Source organism: Acipenser ruthenus, chromosome 7 (genome assembly GCF_902713425.1).
Source record: "Acipenser ruthenus chromosome 7, fAciRut3.2 maternal haplotype, whole genome shotgun sequence".
Classification (NCBI taxonomy): Eukaryota; Metazoa; Chordata; class Actinopteri; order Acipenseriformes; family Acipenseridae; genus Acipenser; species Acipenser ruthenus.
The window spans coordinates 56,040,257-56,057,776 of record NC_081195.1 but is presented as its reverse complement, the minus strand read 5'-3'; the positions used below and the strand labels follow the sequence as shown (position 1 = coordinate 56,057,776).

At 39.6% G+C, this 17,520-nt stretch overlaps 1 protein-coding gene across 2 annotated transcripts in view; it reads left to right on the top strand.

Moving 5' to 3' along the window:
* The window catches only part of LOC117415787 (kielin/chordin-like protein), a 93,554-nt gene that overhangs the window by 35,438 nt on the left and 40,596 nt on the right, over positions 1–17,520 (top strand). For both annotated transcript variants that reach the window (XM_034026589.3, XM_059027327.1), the window contains 9 exons: positions 6,870–6,946; positions 7,320–7,416; positions 7,747–7,814; positions 8,779–8,875; positions 10,304–10,386; positions 11,489–11,582; positions 12,529–12,608; positions 13,826–14,005; positions 14,915–15,008. In XM_034026589.3, coding sequence (XP_033882480.2) covers positions 6,870–6,946; positions 7,320–7,416; positions 7,747–7,814; positions 8,779–8,875; positions 10,304–10,386; positions 11,489–11,582; positions 12,529–12,608; positions 13,826–14,005; positions 14,915–15,008 — 870 coding nt within the window. The remainder of the gene's footprint in view (positions 1–6,869; positions 6,947–7,319; positions 7,417–7,746; positions 7,815–8,778; positions 8,876–10,303; positions 10,387–11,488; positions 11,583–12,528; positions 12,609–13,825; positions 14,006–14,914; positions 15,009–17,520) is intronic.

Here is a 17,520-nt window from a genome sequence, read left to right as displayed (position 1 = left end):
AATTGCCTTACATTTCCAGCTGTACAAATACATTCATTTATTTACAAGTGTACCACTGCGTTGCACTGACATGTAGAACAAGTTACAGTATGTATTGAAGTCATTCAAAGTACTACATTCACACAAAATGTTTTCTACATCGGGCCATAAACACGTTCCTCCTCCATCAGCTTGTTTTTCTTTTGGCATTTTAAGATTGTATTGTTTCGTCTTCAGTCACATACTGTTTTTTCAGCATTGTGATTATCATGTATTTCGGCAATTTCAAACCTGTTGTGTAGCATTTTCGTTTTTTTGTCTTACAACAAACTCAAACTTGATACATTTACTCGGCTTTCTAACCAATAGCTGTTTGCTACGGATCCCAGGGGCGAGTTTAGTCTGAATGTTGACAAATCAATGGCTTGGGAGGGTAGGAATATGGAAATTCATAGAGATTGACAGCTAACAGTGAAGTTGTATAGCTGTGATGTTTTCAGTCTGAAAGAGTCTGAAATGTTTAACACTCAAAGTGATTTAGGGTATTGAGAGTAACAAATGAAAACTTTTAATTAGAACAGTGGTTTTGTGTTAGATCCAGAAAAAATAATCAGGTTGTTGACAGTTATGCTTGTGTGAGCCATAATAACTGTGGCTGTAGTAATCCCATTGTGGCGCTGGTACAGTAGTTTAATATTAGACACACCGGCACATACGCCGCACCAGTGTATTAGTCGCTCCCCCTTTTAAGGGCCCCACAAAAATGCCTAGAAAATCGACTTATACAGTGGTTTTTACAGTATATCTTCAGAATCTCATCAAAATTTGATTAAACTTTGCATGGGCTTGCATGACTTACTAGCAATACTACCAACTCCTGGTGAGTTAATACATTGAAGGATTCATTTTGAGAACTTTTGGGCTATCATTTTGTTAATATTTCATAGAACATTGTTTCAATACATTTTTCTACACCTTATGAATGGAGATCATAGTGACCTACTCTACAATACAGACACTTGATTCACTGAGATCTTTCTTTCAAGGGTATCTAGTGAGGAAACAGAAAACTGAAAGTTTATGCATCATTAACTTTTGCCATGTTTAGTTTTTAGCAAATTGATAAAGTGGATTTTTGTGGAAAAAGCAAGACTTACAAATTCCTTTTCTCTACACTATCAACTTAAATAAAAATGACATCTGCAAGACATTGGATCAATATTAATGCTATTTAATAATACTATATTTGGCTTAAAATATCTAAATATGACTGTATAAAGACTTACACTTCATTGGGTTCACTACGAAATAATTTTCTTTTTTTATTTTAATTTGTTTTAAGTAACACACACACTCTTCCATTACAAAAATAAAGAGACCTGCTACTGAACCCCACAATGTGTAGCTCCTGGTGCAATGTTTGAATTGAAATATATACGTCTTGTCAAGTGCTGTTTCTGTTTTTATTTAGGCCATTGAAAATATATATATATATATATATATATATATATATATATATATATATATATATATATATATATATATATATATATATAATCTAGTGGATCACATGGCGCGTGCATACATTGCAGACTTGGAGATTGTTTCAATATCACTTGCATTCTCAATTTATGGACCAATCATGTATATATCTTGTACCATAGACATTATTTTTTAACTGAAAGTGATTGAGAAGGATTTGCCAACAACTGATGTTGGAAGACAATATCGTACAGAAAAGTTTGAAACTACTAATGGGATATAATTTCATCACCTGGAAGAAACATTAACAGAAGCAATAATAGGTCATAGAATTGCCAGCGATAGCAACCGAGTATATTTGAAAAAAATATATTGCATAGCGGTCCTGATATGGTAGCCTGCTGTAATGGTACCATAGCCATAGTGCTGCAATGGATTAATCCCTTGTGTATTGGTTATACCATCGTAACAGTCTTGTTCTACCATTGCTGTTTAGTACATAGCCTAATGGTAGAAGAGATGTTCATTGCAAATGGGGCTGCTGGGTTTTTTTTGCAATTAAATGTTGCGCTGCCTGAAGCTGACTTTTGTAAAAAAAAATAATAATAATAATAATTCTGTCAACCATGTATTTGACATATAACATCTACTTAACATGTCATCCAATGTGCCATGCTATAAATACTGTCTAACCCTTATCATCTGGACTTGGTTAAAATCAGTCTGGTTTTAAAAGTGACGTGAATTATGTACCCTTTCAACTCAAGGGGATGAATAGAATACCACACTTTGACAGGTTTTAAGAGGATTTGACACAGGTGAATACATACATTGTGGAAGTTCAAATGCAGACCCTGGATCAGTTGTCCCGTACTCCTTAAAAAGGCTCCACGTACATTCTAACTGGGTTCACAGTAGATGTAAATGGGAACAACAGGTCAGCTATGAAGGCAACCGATAAGCTGAATGAAAAGCAGAGCACAGGTCTTGATCAAATATCAAGCAAGAGGAGCCATCTGTGTGTAATTTTACTTAATTTATTTTTTTGCACATGGATAGACGTGCAGGCAATACTGAAATGAAAAAGTCTTACACCACAATACTGTCAGTTATTACTAGGTAAAGTAGCTAAAGTTTTAGACCAGAATACTTACCAGTAAATACATTTCAAAAATCAAACATGGTTTCAGTTAAATATTTGTATGACTTCTCGGTTCTTTACTAGTCCTTTTAATACCCCAAAATGATTGTAATGTACAGATTACAAATAATCACTATGACTATACAATAGGGCTGCTTTACCCATTTGTTCTACTTTTATATTTACCCCATTTTCTTACAGAAATTATGCACTTTAAAAAAAGAAAAAGAAAGAAACTTGCTGTGGCATTTTGAGGGGGGATAAATAAATGAACCTTGTGTGTCTACTTTTCCAGGCTGTGTAGATGAAATGAGCATGGAGCATATGGAGGGCTCTGCCTGTGACTGGTGCATGTGTCAGGGTGGTGCCCTGCCCAGTGCCTATCAACTGCCAAATCCTGTCCAACTGCCCAATGAATGCTGTCTTACGTGCAATAACATTATCGTCTATTTCTCCGGTAGCTATTTTTATTATTGCCATTACAGGGCAAGCACCAAAGAACTGTTTCCACCTGTAGTTAATATGTTTGTGAGTCAGAAGAAGTAAAACTATTAGCTTTTTTTTCTAAAATATGTCAGTGAGGGTATGGGTTGGAATTCTCGTGGATTGTTGAGAAGATTTTAAATGGGATTTGTGGACTTCAGTTTATATGCATGTGGCCCTCTATTTTGGTATGTTCTTAACCAGTGTAAATACATCCAGTGCTGGGTAACTTTCAAGAGCGTTCATATATTGTGACGAAGTGAAAACAAAAGACAAACACACTCCATCACTACGGTCGTACATCATTGGTTGTTTGTGATTAACATTGTAAATGTAAAATAATAACAAATTGCTATGAAAAAATATGGGAAGTTAGTTCTGAGACCGCCGCTTTAACTGTTTTTGTGTTTGGTAACCCAATCTGTTACTAGCGTGACTCTAAAAATTAGAAAGCTCAGACTTTCTCTTAGTTAAAGAAGAGAAGTGAAAGTGCTTGTGAATATTTATTTTTAAAATGCATTTCATGTTTTGAATAAATGCGAACATACCGGCAAGCTGGTGTAGCTTTGGGCGCCATCTTGGGGAGGGGGGAAATATATCCTTTAGTTTGGTTTTAACTATAGTATGTTTAACTGTGAGAGTAAGTATATAATATTTAAAACAAAGGAAATGACCCTAACATTTTAGTAAGTGTGAATCAGTTAAATGCAGATACTGTAACATTTATAAAACTATACTGTAATGAAAGTGTAGTGGATTAGTCCTGAGGAGGAGCTAGTGATAAGGGAGGGTATAAGTACCTGTGTAGAGCTCATTTTAGGGGCACTAGATTTGAGACTTCAGTGAGGCTGGAGTGACTGAGTAGCTGTGTACTCGGTGTATAATATCTGTGTTAAATACAGGCTTGTGGATTTGTTTTTCTTAATTATTAGTGTTTTGTACTGCCAATTTTCACCTGAGACTTGAATAAAAGCTTACTTTTGGCATTTTAATCTCGACCTCTGACTGTTTCCTGCCACCTGCAATAGCCACTTGACCACGATACTTTACATATGTACAGGACAAATAAACAATAAAAATGGAGAATACCTTTTCCAAATGTAAAAAATACATTGGGTTATTTTCCATTGGGGGGAAAAAAGACTTTGTGCTCAAGACCTTGTCCAGTATATGAACTGTATTGACCTTGAGAATTCCAGCAGTCACTGTATTCCTAACCCCCTGGAGATTATGTGTGTGAAACATTTCATGTCAACCATTTGGATATTAAAAGCCTGGTTGACCTTGTAACTTTATACAACGGTACAATGGAGAAAGCTATAACAGATGGGGATTCAACAGACTATTTATGATAGCTAGTTTTTAGTAAATATATACAGAAAATGTGGTAAACTAGGTATACATTATGTCTAAACCTGATTTTGCAACAGTGTGTTCTGTGTTAATACTGAGGGAAGCTAACCATCAATCAGTAATTCATTTCAGACTATTAAATACAAACATGTGAAGAAAGAAAAGGGAATTAGTCATGCAGCATGGAAAATGTAGAGGGTTTTTTTTTTTAAGAAAATTGACCAAAAAGAGAGAGATGTTTTTCTGGCTGTTGTTGAATATTTCTTGCTTTTAATGCTCAATTAAATAAAACATATAAACAGATAATTTGAAATATTATGCATTAAATGATTGGGAAAATACACCATGAAAAATGAATATGCCTCCCAGTGTAAGGAATGTTCTTGTATTTTAGTTTTAGTATTAATATTGTACTTTTCCAGTAGGAGCTGAAATTGAACATAATTATGCAGTAGACCAAAACAGTAAATCATGCTGTACTCTCTTATGTAAAATGTGAAAAATGACTGATTTCTTTCAAAGTGGATAAATTAGATATGGTCATTTTACTTAAAACTTTTTGCACAGTTTTTAAAGGAACTGAAAGCTAAAACAAGAACTGTGGGTTACTTGTTGCTAAGCCTTAATCACAGGAGGCAGAAGGATGTGGACCATTAGTCATGAATCGTGACATATCCTAGAAGAGACGAGTTAGCCTTTGTCATACGTTTTGGTCTGTTGGATTCTGAAAATTATATTTAGTGGCAGTCAGTACTCTTGAATGACAAGTTTAGCTTTTTATATACAAGGTAGGAAAGACAGTGTAATACAATATTGTAAATGCAAAACTATCATTAGCCATATGGAAAGAACAAATATTTAATATATTTTTTTATAAATGGGAAACATGTTAAATATATGAATATATTTATAACCTTACCATATATTTTCAACATATAAAAGACATATATGGCTCACAGATTAAATTATATTTAAAATATATTCCAAATGCACCAGATATGTTTAATGTATTTTTTATACATTACTAATTCATTTTATTTAACTGACTAAAAATATATTTTCCAATATATTGTTATCAATATATATTTGCAACAAACTTACCATACATTTAACATATATTATGTTTTTGCCTTACATTTGAAAAACATTATTTATGGGTGCAGTTTAAATATATCCAAAAAGATATATATTTAACTACAAATGGGTTTAAATATTTTGAAACTGAATAAAAAAATACATTAACACTAGACCCGTCGGAGTTAGGCATACCTAGAACCGCCATGAGCCATACGGCCGTATTAAAAACAATATAATTATAATAATGACAGGGCAAACAATCCGATTTAAGTCGTAGTTTTATCCAGCACAATCGTCACGTAAGTAAGTGGGCATTTGAACAGAAATTAGTAAATATACACACATATTAAGTAAAGCGCAACTGCAAAAAATGATGAAAAACAACAGAAATTAGTGTTTATATTAGGTAGGTATATTATTTATACACGATATTATATAACTGAAACTCTGTAAATAAGCAAGACAAAATTGAAAATAATTGGGTTTATATACTAAAACACGCATATACTAGTGCGTAAAAAAAAAAGAAAATATACAGAAACATAAAGATTATATACATTATATTTATACATTTAATTAAGATGGAGATTTTTTTTTTTAACACGTCGGGTCTCATTTGGTGTTCCTGTTAAAAATCCTTGAAAGTTTTCTTGTTTTCTTTACTGTAGCTCTATTTGTTTCCATTATCTTCAAGGAAACTTTTCATTTCGGCAATATCTACTGTTTTAAGTCACGCATTTTCATTAGGCCGATCTGTCTCTGTTAATGAAATACAGTAGGGGCTACCTGTTGATGTTTATTGTCATGCCGACGAGGGGGCAAGAGCTGGGGTGTGATTGGTTAGAGAGACAAATTTACGCCCGACGCACACAGAAAAATAGGCCAAGTCTATTTTTGACGCCGTCGGTTTTACGCGACGTGTCCAGTGTTAGTGCCGCCATAGGATACATATTATTCTAATAAATTACATTTACACTGGACTTTGACGCTTTGACGCGTCGCGCTCAATGTGAAAAAAACTTAATGTTATTCTGGTAAGAAAGATAAGTACATGCAGATATTTAATGAGGGGCTGTACTACTGTACAGTTTGTAACAGCAAAGATATTTCAGAAATGTATTTCTTGTTACTCTTCAGGATTATGGTGCTTGATTTAAAAATAATCATCAAATTACCTATTAAACTGCTAAGTTATGTACAAAGTATTGTTTAGGTCACTGCTATGATCTTCAACAAAAATCCTTAATTGTTGTAATCCAAAGGAATTCTTGAAAGGTACATAGTTCATTCTTGGATACTACATTGGATTGAGAAGTTTATGTCTCATGTGGATGTTAATGTGTTACTTTTTAAGGTTGCAGCTACGAAGGCAACATCTATAACAATGAAGAATCTTTCAACTACGACGAATGCACAACATGTGTATGTCTGGTGAGTATGCTTTTTACCCCTGTTTAGTTCTGTTGAAGCACACAGGCAATTTCAATTTCTAAGAGTTAATACAATGCGGGTACTTCAGAAATAACTGTAACATTAAACTCTCTCCTGGTATTTTATGGGACAGCAAAGATTTATTGAGAACATTCTGCAAAAAATGAATCCCCCCCATCACACTAAAAAAAAAAATAACACAATCATTAAAACATACACACACAAATCACAGTACTGCATACATGCAAAAGTCCCAACTGTCAAGCTTTGTACAATTTAAAAAAAGAAAACACATGTTTTCATTTTGACTGGTTATTAGCCTGAGGCTTGTAAAGGGGCTTGCTAACAGAACAGTTGTTTTGTTTCTTGGCAGAGTGGAGATGTGACATGTACAGCAGTACAGTGCAATAAAGTGACTTGCAGCAACCCAGTGAAGAGATCCGGGGAGTGCTGTCCTGTGTGTTTGGAAGGTGAAATACAGTACTTTGGAGTGTGGTTAATTGTGACTTCATAGGCAAATAAAAAGGAACAAGGCCCATAATATCAAGCACAGGATGAACATTGTGACACCCTGTCCATCACACTTGCTGTTTTTTTTTTATATATATATATTTACTCTGGTGTGGAGACAAGAAATCAGAAAGTCATGAGAAATCACTTCACAATTCATCACTTCCGGCTTAGTGTTTAAAATGGTGACCTAGAGGTGAAAAGTTTCAAACCTTGAGGGTAATTTACTGTACAACCCTTCATTGTGGTGGTTTTAGTTCTGATTACTTCTGTCTGTGATGTTTATGCAGACTGTGTAGACGGAAGGAGAAACGGAGAAAGCTGGAAGCCTGATCCCTGTAGTAACTGCACCTGTGAAGTAAGATCCGAGTTTATTGACCAATACTACCTATACCTGAAACACAGGTCCCTTCGGAACAAAATCCAAATTTTATTATTATTATTATTATTATTATTATTATTATTATTATTATTATTATTATTATTATTAGTGTTATTGTTATTATTATTACTACTACTACAAAGTGTTGTAGAAGTCACCTCTGGATTAATTTAGAAATATAGCACATCAGGGTGTGCATTGTGGGATATCGCCACGCCTCAGGTGTCATTGCCTTCCACCGGCCGAGAAGTACACTACCCTGGAGTGCCATATTGCAATAATACAATGGCTATAAGGCTATTTGAAATTTAAAAAAATAACTAGATAGGTTTAGAGAGAACCGTGGGGATATCCTGAGATGTTGCCACAGCTATTACATCACATAGCCCATTGAAATGAATTGGGAGACGATCCTTGCCATTGTATAATTTATATTTTAATCCGCTTTGACTATTTTAGTTCTTCTATAAAAATTCAATGAACGGTAGAGTTCAGTGCATCGATCAGGAATGCCCCCCCACAAACTGCCAACACCCCATCATTCCAAGGGACACGTGCTGCCCTGAATGTGTTGGCTGTGTCTACAATGGGAAGAGGCTGAGGAATGGCCAGAGCTTCCAGTCAGACCGCGGCACCATGTGTACTTGCAGGGTATGTGGCTGGTAGGAAGAAAGAATTAGAATATTTTAGAGAGACAGGGTTTTTATTCATGTGAGCTGAAAGCACATGGCTGTGAAGTATCGAGGTTGCCTAAACTAATGTATTCTTGCTGTTGTTTAGATTCCCTTTGTATCGTTTGCTGTTTCAGTAATCACAGTCTGGCAGAGTTCTAATGAGTCGCCAAAACTGGGACTCGAGTCGAGTCAAGTCATTGTCTGAAGTAACAGTAACAGCAAAAATGTGATGTCCTGTAATTTCTGTGTCATTTTCCTTCTATTAGAATGGCAACGTGCAGTGCCTGGGTGTCCAATGCCTGGACTTGCCGTGCTTGGATCAGTATGTGCCTCCTGGGGAGTGCTGTCCTGTCTGTCGTCCTGGTAAACAGCTTCTACAGGATCTCTATTTACACTGGTGGCATGACATGCTACAGTGTGTTTGTTTGTGGTGTTTCATGAGAAGAATGTCTTTACAGGTTGAGAGTCTGATGACTCAGTTCCAGCTATGGCAGAGACTCCACCTGCCATAATAGTATTTTAAAACTGGCAGTATGAATGAACAACCTTAAATTTAACAGATGTCCATGCATTTTTTTTCTCATAGTGGCCATATATTCTAATGCCTTTCATAAGAACATAAGAAAGTTTACAAACGAGAGGAGGTCATTCAGCCCATCTTGCTCGTTTGGTTGTTAGTAGTTTATTGATCCCAGAATCTCATCGAGCAGCTTCTTGACAGATCCCAGGGTGTCAGCTTCAACAACATTACTGGGGAGTTGGTTCCAGACTCCCACAATTCTCTGTGTAAAAAAAGTGCCTCCTATTTTCTGTTCTGAATGCCCTTTTATCTAATCGTCATTTGTGACCCCTGATCCTTATTCTTTCAAACAGAAGTTAAACACATTCCAGATACTAGGAGCCAAGCCAGAGTAGACTGGTTTTACACAAAAAGGTGTCAACTTGATATGATGTGGTGTAGCAACATAAAGACAGTACCTTTAATTGATGTTCTAAAGTTCAGAAAAAAGTTAAACTAAATCATATCGGAATTGCGTGATCATCAATAAAAAATGAAAATAAATATTAGAACATTGCTTAGTAATGGTTTATAGTATTATGTTAAGTTTTGTAATACTCCCAATTTCATTTATTTATTGCTCTGTAAAAATAAAGCACAGCCCAGGAAGCCTGATGTGTTATGCTCTAGCATAGCACTGGCTATAGACTGCCATACACTTTACATCACACCAGTTTGAAGCTTAGAAAAATCAAAGAGAGAATCATAAAGATAAATCCATTAGCTTGGGAATATTTTATTTCATAGGAACGGTAATATAATGACTGCTGTGAGACCCTCACCATTAACTGTATTTTAAATTTCAACCATTTGATGCATATAATCTCTAAATAATTTTTTTTTTTTTTTGAAGCTGGAAGAAATATAATGTGTATTTTCTTACTGATAAATTACCTCTGCATTGAATTTTTGGCAATAATGCCTTTACAATCATTTACAGTAACAGTTAAAATCATAAAACATTTCTAATGAAGGAGCCTATTGAAGCAGGTTAGTGGAATACAGTGTATTCAGTGGAAATTTGTATTCCCTTGCAACAAATTTATAAATATTGTAATGTACAGTATTTGGACATTGAATGCCAGTGCAGAAAAGTAATATTTCTTAATCATGTGTCACAAGAACCGTCTGTTTGTTTAAATCAAGTATGCTTTCATCAAGGTAATTGTTTATAAAGAAAAACACTGGGACAATGTTATAAATACTATAACCTCTGTGGTTTTGTTGAGCAGGCTGTGAATATGAAGGAGAAATGTATGACAATGGAGTCATCTTCTTATCCCGAACCAACCCCTGTATGAACTGCTCATGTCTGGTAAGTTTAATGGGTGCTCCCCACTCATAGTTTGAGGCAACAGTCATAAGGAACTAATCGTTTGGCTCTCATGCAAAAGTCATTTGATCTGCAACAGACTCACTTCCATATTGAAAAGATCTGAGGTATGCCATAGGCAAAATTGTGTTGTTTCATTATTAGTGTACACCTCTGATTCCCACATTAGTTTCTTATCCAAGTCGTATCCATTGTGATTTAATAGCCATGCGGCACAACATTAGGGCTTTGTAAACATCCTTGGACAGGAGATTTTCTTTCAGTATTCTTGTTGAGTAATGTCCCCAGGAATCTTTTTTTTTAATGTATACTGATACACTGGAAATTGAAAAAAGCTTTTTATCTGAAAGTTTGAAAGTTCAGTACTTTTTTCTTAAGTCAAGTACGAAAAGAGAAAAAAATCGGAGTGATCTATTATTTAATTCTGTGAATAATATTGAATATTTAGGCACATAATGTAGGTGTACAGCCAATTGCTGGATCCCTCTACACGACATCAACCTGGAGGTTAATCCCAGCTCTCAAATCCTAAGTATATATCATCACACCTCTTTCAATCATAATGCTTAATGGAATGGAAAGTTATTACAGTGCTGCATGGCAAAATTACAGCTTATTATAAATACTTGAAAATCTTACATATTATTTTCATTCAGAATGGTTTGGAATAGCTGAGCAACCCCATTAGAAGGACTAATCCATTAAGTACAAAATGAGCTTAATAAGATGCACAGTGGTAATAGAATATGGTTACAGAGACAAAACAGATGAAGATCAGGTACTGTATCTCTGCCAAGGGGTACTTTACAGCACTTCTTCCTGTGCCGATCACATGGGTTGCAGAAGCAAATCAGAAATAAGATGTTCTGCGGAGATCAAGTTTGGAACACAGACGCCGAACCTGGCTGGAACACTGATCACTGGCAGGAAGAACCTTAACCTGCCCAGCAACCATGTTCCAACCTGGAACTGCATATTGATGTTCTTTTAATACATTACACACCCTGATGACAATTTACTGCACTGTGGTCACTGTGCATGAAATGTGGATGACATATTTAAATCTACTCTTGGGCTGTTACAGGACAGCTTGGTCAGGTGTTCCCCGGTGCAGTGTCAGCCGATCTCGTGTGGGAATCCTTTCCAGAAGCCTGGTCAGTGTTGTCCCTCCTGCCCAGGTAATGAAGATTTTACAAGATTTTACATTTTTTTATACTTCAGCCAGCTTTCTGTGCAATTCCCTTTACTGCCTTGCATTTCAATTTTTGTTCAATTTTTATGTCTCTAAATGCCCACAACACTTTTTTTTTTTATTGGCAGTATATATTATGCTTTTTTTTTCCAGTTGCCAAAAGCATTGATCTGAACGAGTTGATCTCAATAAACTGTGGTCAGTTTTCAGTCTGCAACCGTTTCAAGCAGCAAAGAACAACTCACTGTGCTCATGGATGTTTATGAAAGGGTTGTTTACAGCAATCCTCATGATGAAATAAAAACGTAAAAAACCGTATATTTAACAGCTAAATTCAAAGGATTATTTTCCTGAGATCAAGCTCCAAATCTGCTTAGCAGCACAATGAAGTAATTTTGGAACAGTGCAGTACACTGCGATACGAACAAGAAGTACTAGATTCTGGTGGCGTGTGGAAACCAGTTATTAGAATACTATTGTGGGAACAGTGCACAATACTCTAGATTATTATTTTTTTTAATAAAGTCTTTGATTGTGTGTTTGCTTGGCTGTTATAATTTGTAGGCCAAAATTATAAAATGGCATAAATAAAGGTAATAAATAAATAAATACAGAAATTGCATTTCTCCTCAAAGCAAAGGCACACTCCACCCATGGTGTTTCCCTAGCAACAGTAACATATGGTCAAATAGTCATTGTCATCATCAGATGGTACAATCAGGCTCAAAAACAAAGCTGTATTTGTTGCGTGTTGGTGATTTAAATGATGTAATTGGAAGGATTTAAAAACAAAAACAAGGTTTTGGAAAAGGTCTTTTGTTGGTGTTCAGGAAGCTGAAATGAATGTGCTATACAAGATTCCTTTATTAGTGATTAGTGGAAAATCCAGGTACAGTATAAACTGTGACATATGTTTGTTTCTTCTGGTACAGCTTGTGAACTAGACGGGAGACCTTATGACCATGAACAGCCTTTCACCACTCTGGATGGCTGTCAAAAATGTACATGCGTGGTAAGTTGACATTTGAACATAAGCACATTTGTTTTTTTTATTTGATAAATGATTTACCTGAGTGGTATAATGTCAGTAAATGTTTATCATTAACAGATATTTCTGCAAACTCCAGAGGAAACGGTGCTCAGCCGCACATTTAAGACATGCAGTGTTTGTTTCCATGAGCTGTCTGTGTTTGACTTTGCATGGTGCCCTGAGCACTAAAGGTTAAGGGCCCCCAACTGTGCTGGTTTGCTAGGGATAATTGTGTTAAACCATGTTACCAGTATGTACCATATATTACACAACATAAAACAACAGAGTGCTTACCATAGAATTAGCAGTTTTGTTAAACTTTACTTTGAGCAGCACAGTGCACACTGATGTCTTATGCATTCAGTCTGCAAAGGGGAACTATAGACCATAAAATGGTTTGAGGTGCATTGCTAATGGAGGTTGTTTTCTTGGAGAATCCCCTGATGCAGATGCTGTTGTAGGAACACTACTTTTTCTTGCAATTGTCCCAACACAAGAGTAATGTTTGAGGTATTTTGGGGAGGTGTGGCTAGGTGGAAGCACTGCCGGTGTAAATAGTAAAAAGTTTGGCAGGGATGGGATTAAATCTGCCCCTGCCAACAATCACGTGTGGCCATTCCCCCAATTAGATTTGTGATTAGTAATTGGAGAATGTCCGTCTGTATACAGGGGGAGATATCTTTTGTTGTGGAGAGGGAGTTTTGGTGAGTTTTTGACTTGTGTTTTGATGTGGTTTAGTGAACTTTATAGTGAAGGCGAATCCCCAGCCTATATTGTATTGTTTTGTGTAAACCTTCTGTTCTGTGTGAATAAACAAGGGCACAAGGACCAAAACAAAAGGTTTACACAAAACAATAAAATATAGGCTGGACATGCGCCTTCGCTATAAAGTTCACCTACCCACATCAAAACACAGGTCAAAAATTCACCAAAACTCTGTCTCCACATACAAAGGCTTTCTCCCCTTTCATCCAGCTGGCCATTCCTCAATTAGCACATCTGTGACTGTTGGCAGGGACAGATTTAACCCCATCCCTGCCAAACGTAGCCCTATTAACACCTGTAGGTCTTCCGCCCTGACTCAGAGGGGATAAGAAACAGCAACAGGTTGGTTTGATCCTTGGTGACTAGTAAAACATTTCTTGCTGAGCAACAATTCAACATTCTGTAACTTTGATTATTATTTTTCTTAAATCCAGAATGGTAAACCATCATGCATAGATATCCAGCAGTGTCCTCACACCTGTACCCACGGAGTTAAGCCCCCATTCGGCCCCTGTTGCAGAGACTGCTCCAGCTGTGATTTCCATGGGCAGCTGATACCTAACGGGATGTCTTTTGTGGCCAATGGAGATGTGTGTGAGCACTGCTTGTGTACAGTAAGTAAAGCTACTATAATGCTATAAGTCTGCATGGTTTTGTTTTTATCTATTTTTCAAGGTCCGTTTCAATTGACATGATATTTGTGTGTCATGCACTGGACTGCTCTGCATGGACTGCGCTAAGGAGGCTGTGTGGTCCAGTGGTTAAAGAAAAGGGCTTGTAAGCTGGAGGTCCCCGGTTCAAATCCCACCTCAGCCACTGACTCATTGTGTGACCCTGAGCAAGTCACTTAACCTCCTTGTGCTCTGTCTTTCGGGTGAGATGTAATTGTAAGTGACTCTTCAGCTGATGCATAGTTCACACACCCTAGTCTCTGTAAGTCGCCTTGGATAAAGGCGTCTGCTAAATAAACAAATAATAAATAATAATAATACCCTATGGAAAGATAATGAAATTGGTGTTGATATACCAGTACACAACACAAGCAAACAAGGTCAGGAAAGCATACAAAGATGCTTTACTAAGCTAGTATGTCCATAGAGTCTATAGTTCTACAACCAGAGTAGCACTGCCCTGACTATCAGAGTGACAGTAATTTACAGCACCGTGTAACTAGTGCCAATTAAACAGACGCCTAACTAAAAAGTAAATCTAGACAGTTGGGATTTAATAAACAGAACTTCATTGTTGGCTGAGGACATGACACACATGCAGTCTACTTTCAGATACCACAGATGCCTACAAGCAACAGTTTAATGACTCTTTTGAAGCACCTATTTTACAGACAGATAGAAAGGTGGCACTAATCATGTCAGAAATCTCTTTGTGTTTGAGTAGAACGCGTAAAAAGGTAGGCTGGCCAGGGGACATTAACTCAAGTTGGGAGGGATCTAGCCTGGGTACAGTGCTTCAGAGGGGACGGAGGTAAGACCAGGTCGCCATTGTTTTTCTTTTTTTCACTGCAGAATGGGAATGTTGTGTGCTCAAGGATCACCTGCCCTTCTCTTGACTGCACTGCCTTTGAAAAAGTACCAGGGAAATGCTGCCCCAAATGCAGAGGTAAGGCATCAAGTAGCTCTAAATAACCTGGCTAACTATAGAGCCATTTTATACATGTACCAAAGAGCTACAATTATCTTCAGATAGGGTAAAAGAAAACAAGGCTTTCCTATTTTTGAGAAGTTTAGTAAGGAAATTCGATACATCTGGTTCCAGAATTCCTTCACTCCTCTTCAGCTTGACATTCATGCCATTGGCTGAACAGAGAGAACATGGAATTGTTTGATATTGCCTTTTTAATGGGTGTTGTGACAGGAATGGCTGAGGGTCTGACGTCACGGCAGAAGAAGGGACAACAAAAACAAAAAGGTATTGTGCAGTGGCGCGGGCGCCGTTTTATTTAATGAATCCAAAAATAAATAAAATATTTAAACAGAAAACAGTCGCTCACAGAGCAAAATAAATAGTTAAACAAAAAGAAATCACTAACACAAAATCCAAAATAAATAAACCATACAGGTCAGGCTGGGCAGTCGCTGTCACTGTTCCTGTAGGCTATGCTTTAGTTTCGTTTTTAAATAAACCTCTCGCTCTCCGTCTCTATCACCCACCCCGAACTAGAGAGCTGCAGGCTTTTATTAAGGTGAACCATCTCCCAATTAGCAACAAAATTAATCCCGTAATTAATTCGGGAGATGGTTCACCTTCTGCACGAGTTTATTAATTATTACTCCTGGCAGAGGACGAGCACCGATCTCGCCTCTGCCAGGACACGTTTTAAAAATAAACGAAATAATAACAAACATACGGCGCTCGCCGACATAAATACAATAAATCATAATAAACAAAAACAATACTTTGCACAGGGGCGGAGGATGAACCCTCGTTCTAAAAATAACACAAAACAATGTACAGGGCTGCTCGCCCTGTTACATATCCCCCCCCTTGTGCAACGCACACATGGCCCCAACGGCCACCTCCCCCCTCAGTCTCAAAGTCCCGGACGAGGGGGAAGAGAGTTGCTTCTGGGGGGTGGCCATGGTGGAATCTCCGGCACCCCCCAATTCTTCGTGGCCGGCAGCTCCCTCTTCTGGGGCTCCCTCCACACTCTCTCCTGCCGCGAAATTGCGGCTGGGGGAGCTGGTCTCCTGACCTTCCCCCTCCTCTTCATGGCCAGCAGTTCCCCTCCGTGGGGCTCTGACCACACAAACTCCTGCCGCGAAAGTGCGGCTGGGGGAGCTGGTCTCCTGACCTCCCCCCCCTTCTTCATAGCCGGCAGTTCCCCTCCGTGGGGCTCCGACCACACAATATCCTGCCGCGAAAGTGCGGCTGGGGGAGCTGGTCTCCTGACCTCCCCCCCTTTCTTGATGGCCGGCAGCTCCCCTCCGTGGGGCTCCGACCACATGACCTCTGGCCGCGAAAGTGCGGCTGGGGGAGCTGGTCTCCTGATCTCCCCCCCTTTCTTGATGGCCGGCAGCTCCCCTCCATGGGGCTCCGACCACAGTGTAGGGACCCCAGGTGAAGCAGGATCCCTGGCGACCCCAGGCGACGGCAGCGGACCCTCGGGAGGCGACGGCAGCGGCAGCGGACCCTCGGGAGGCGACGGCAGCGGCAGCGGACCCTCGGGAGGCGACGGCAGCGGACCCTCGGGAGGCGACGGCAGCGGCAGCGGACCCTCGGGAGGCGACGGCGACGGACCCTCGGGAGGCGACGGCAGCGGACCCTCGGGAGGCAATGGCAGCGGACCCTCGGGAGGCAATGGCAGCGGACCCTCGGGAGGCAACGCAGGACCGGCAGCAACCCTAGGAGACGCAAGGGAGACACAGGCGACCCAAGGTGATGCTGACGGCGGGAGGGGAGCCCCTGGCCATGAAGGCGGCAGCAGGAGCTCCACTTCTCCCAATGGTGGTGGTGGTGGTGGTGGAGGTAGAGGTAGCTCCTGCTCCTCTCCTCTTGACAGTAAAGGTGGCAGGGGCTCCTCCTCCTCTGGCGGCCAAGGCTTCTCCCCTTCTGGCGGCCAAGGCGGCAGGGCTTCCTCCCCTTCTGGCGGCCCAGGCGGCAGGGCTTCCTCCCCTTCAGGCGGCCAAGGCGGCAGGGCTTCCTCCCCTTCAGGCGGCCAAGGCGGCAGGGCTTCCTCCCCTTCAGGCTGCGAAGGCGGCAGGGCTTCCTCCCCTTCAGGCTGCGAAGGCGGCAGGGCTTCCTCCCCTTCAGGCTGCGAAGGCGGCAGGGCTTCCTCCCCTTCAGGCTGCGAAGGCGGCAGGGCTTCCTCCCCTTCAGGCTGCGAAGGCGGCAGGGGCTCCTCCCCTTCTGGCAGCCAAGGCGGCTCCTCCCCTTCTGGCAGCCAAGGCGGCTCCTCCCCTTCTGGCAGCCAAGGCGGCTCCTCCCCTTCTGGCAGCCAAGGCGGCTCCTCCCCTTCTGGCAGCCAAGGCGGCTCCTCCCCTTCTGGCAGCCAAGGCGGCTCCTCCCCTTCTGGCAGCGACAGGGAAACCAGCAGGCATGTTCCCTCTGCTGGTTGTGGTGGAAGCGGAACCAGCAGGCATGCTCCCTCTGCTGGTGGCGGCGGTGGGAGCAA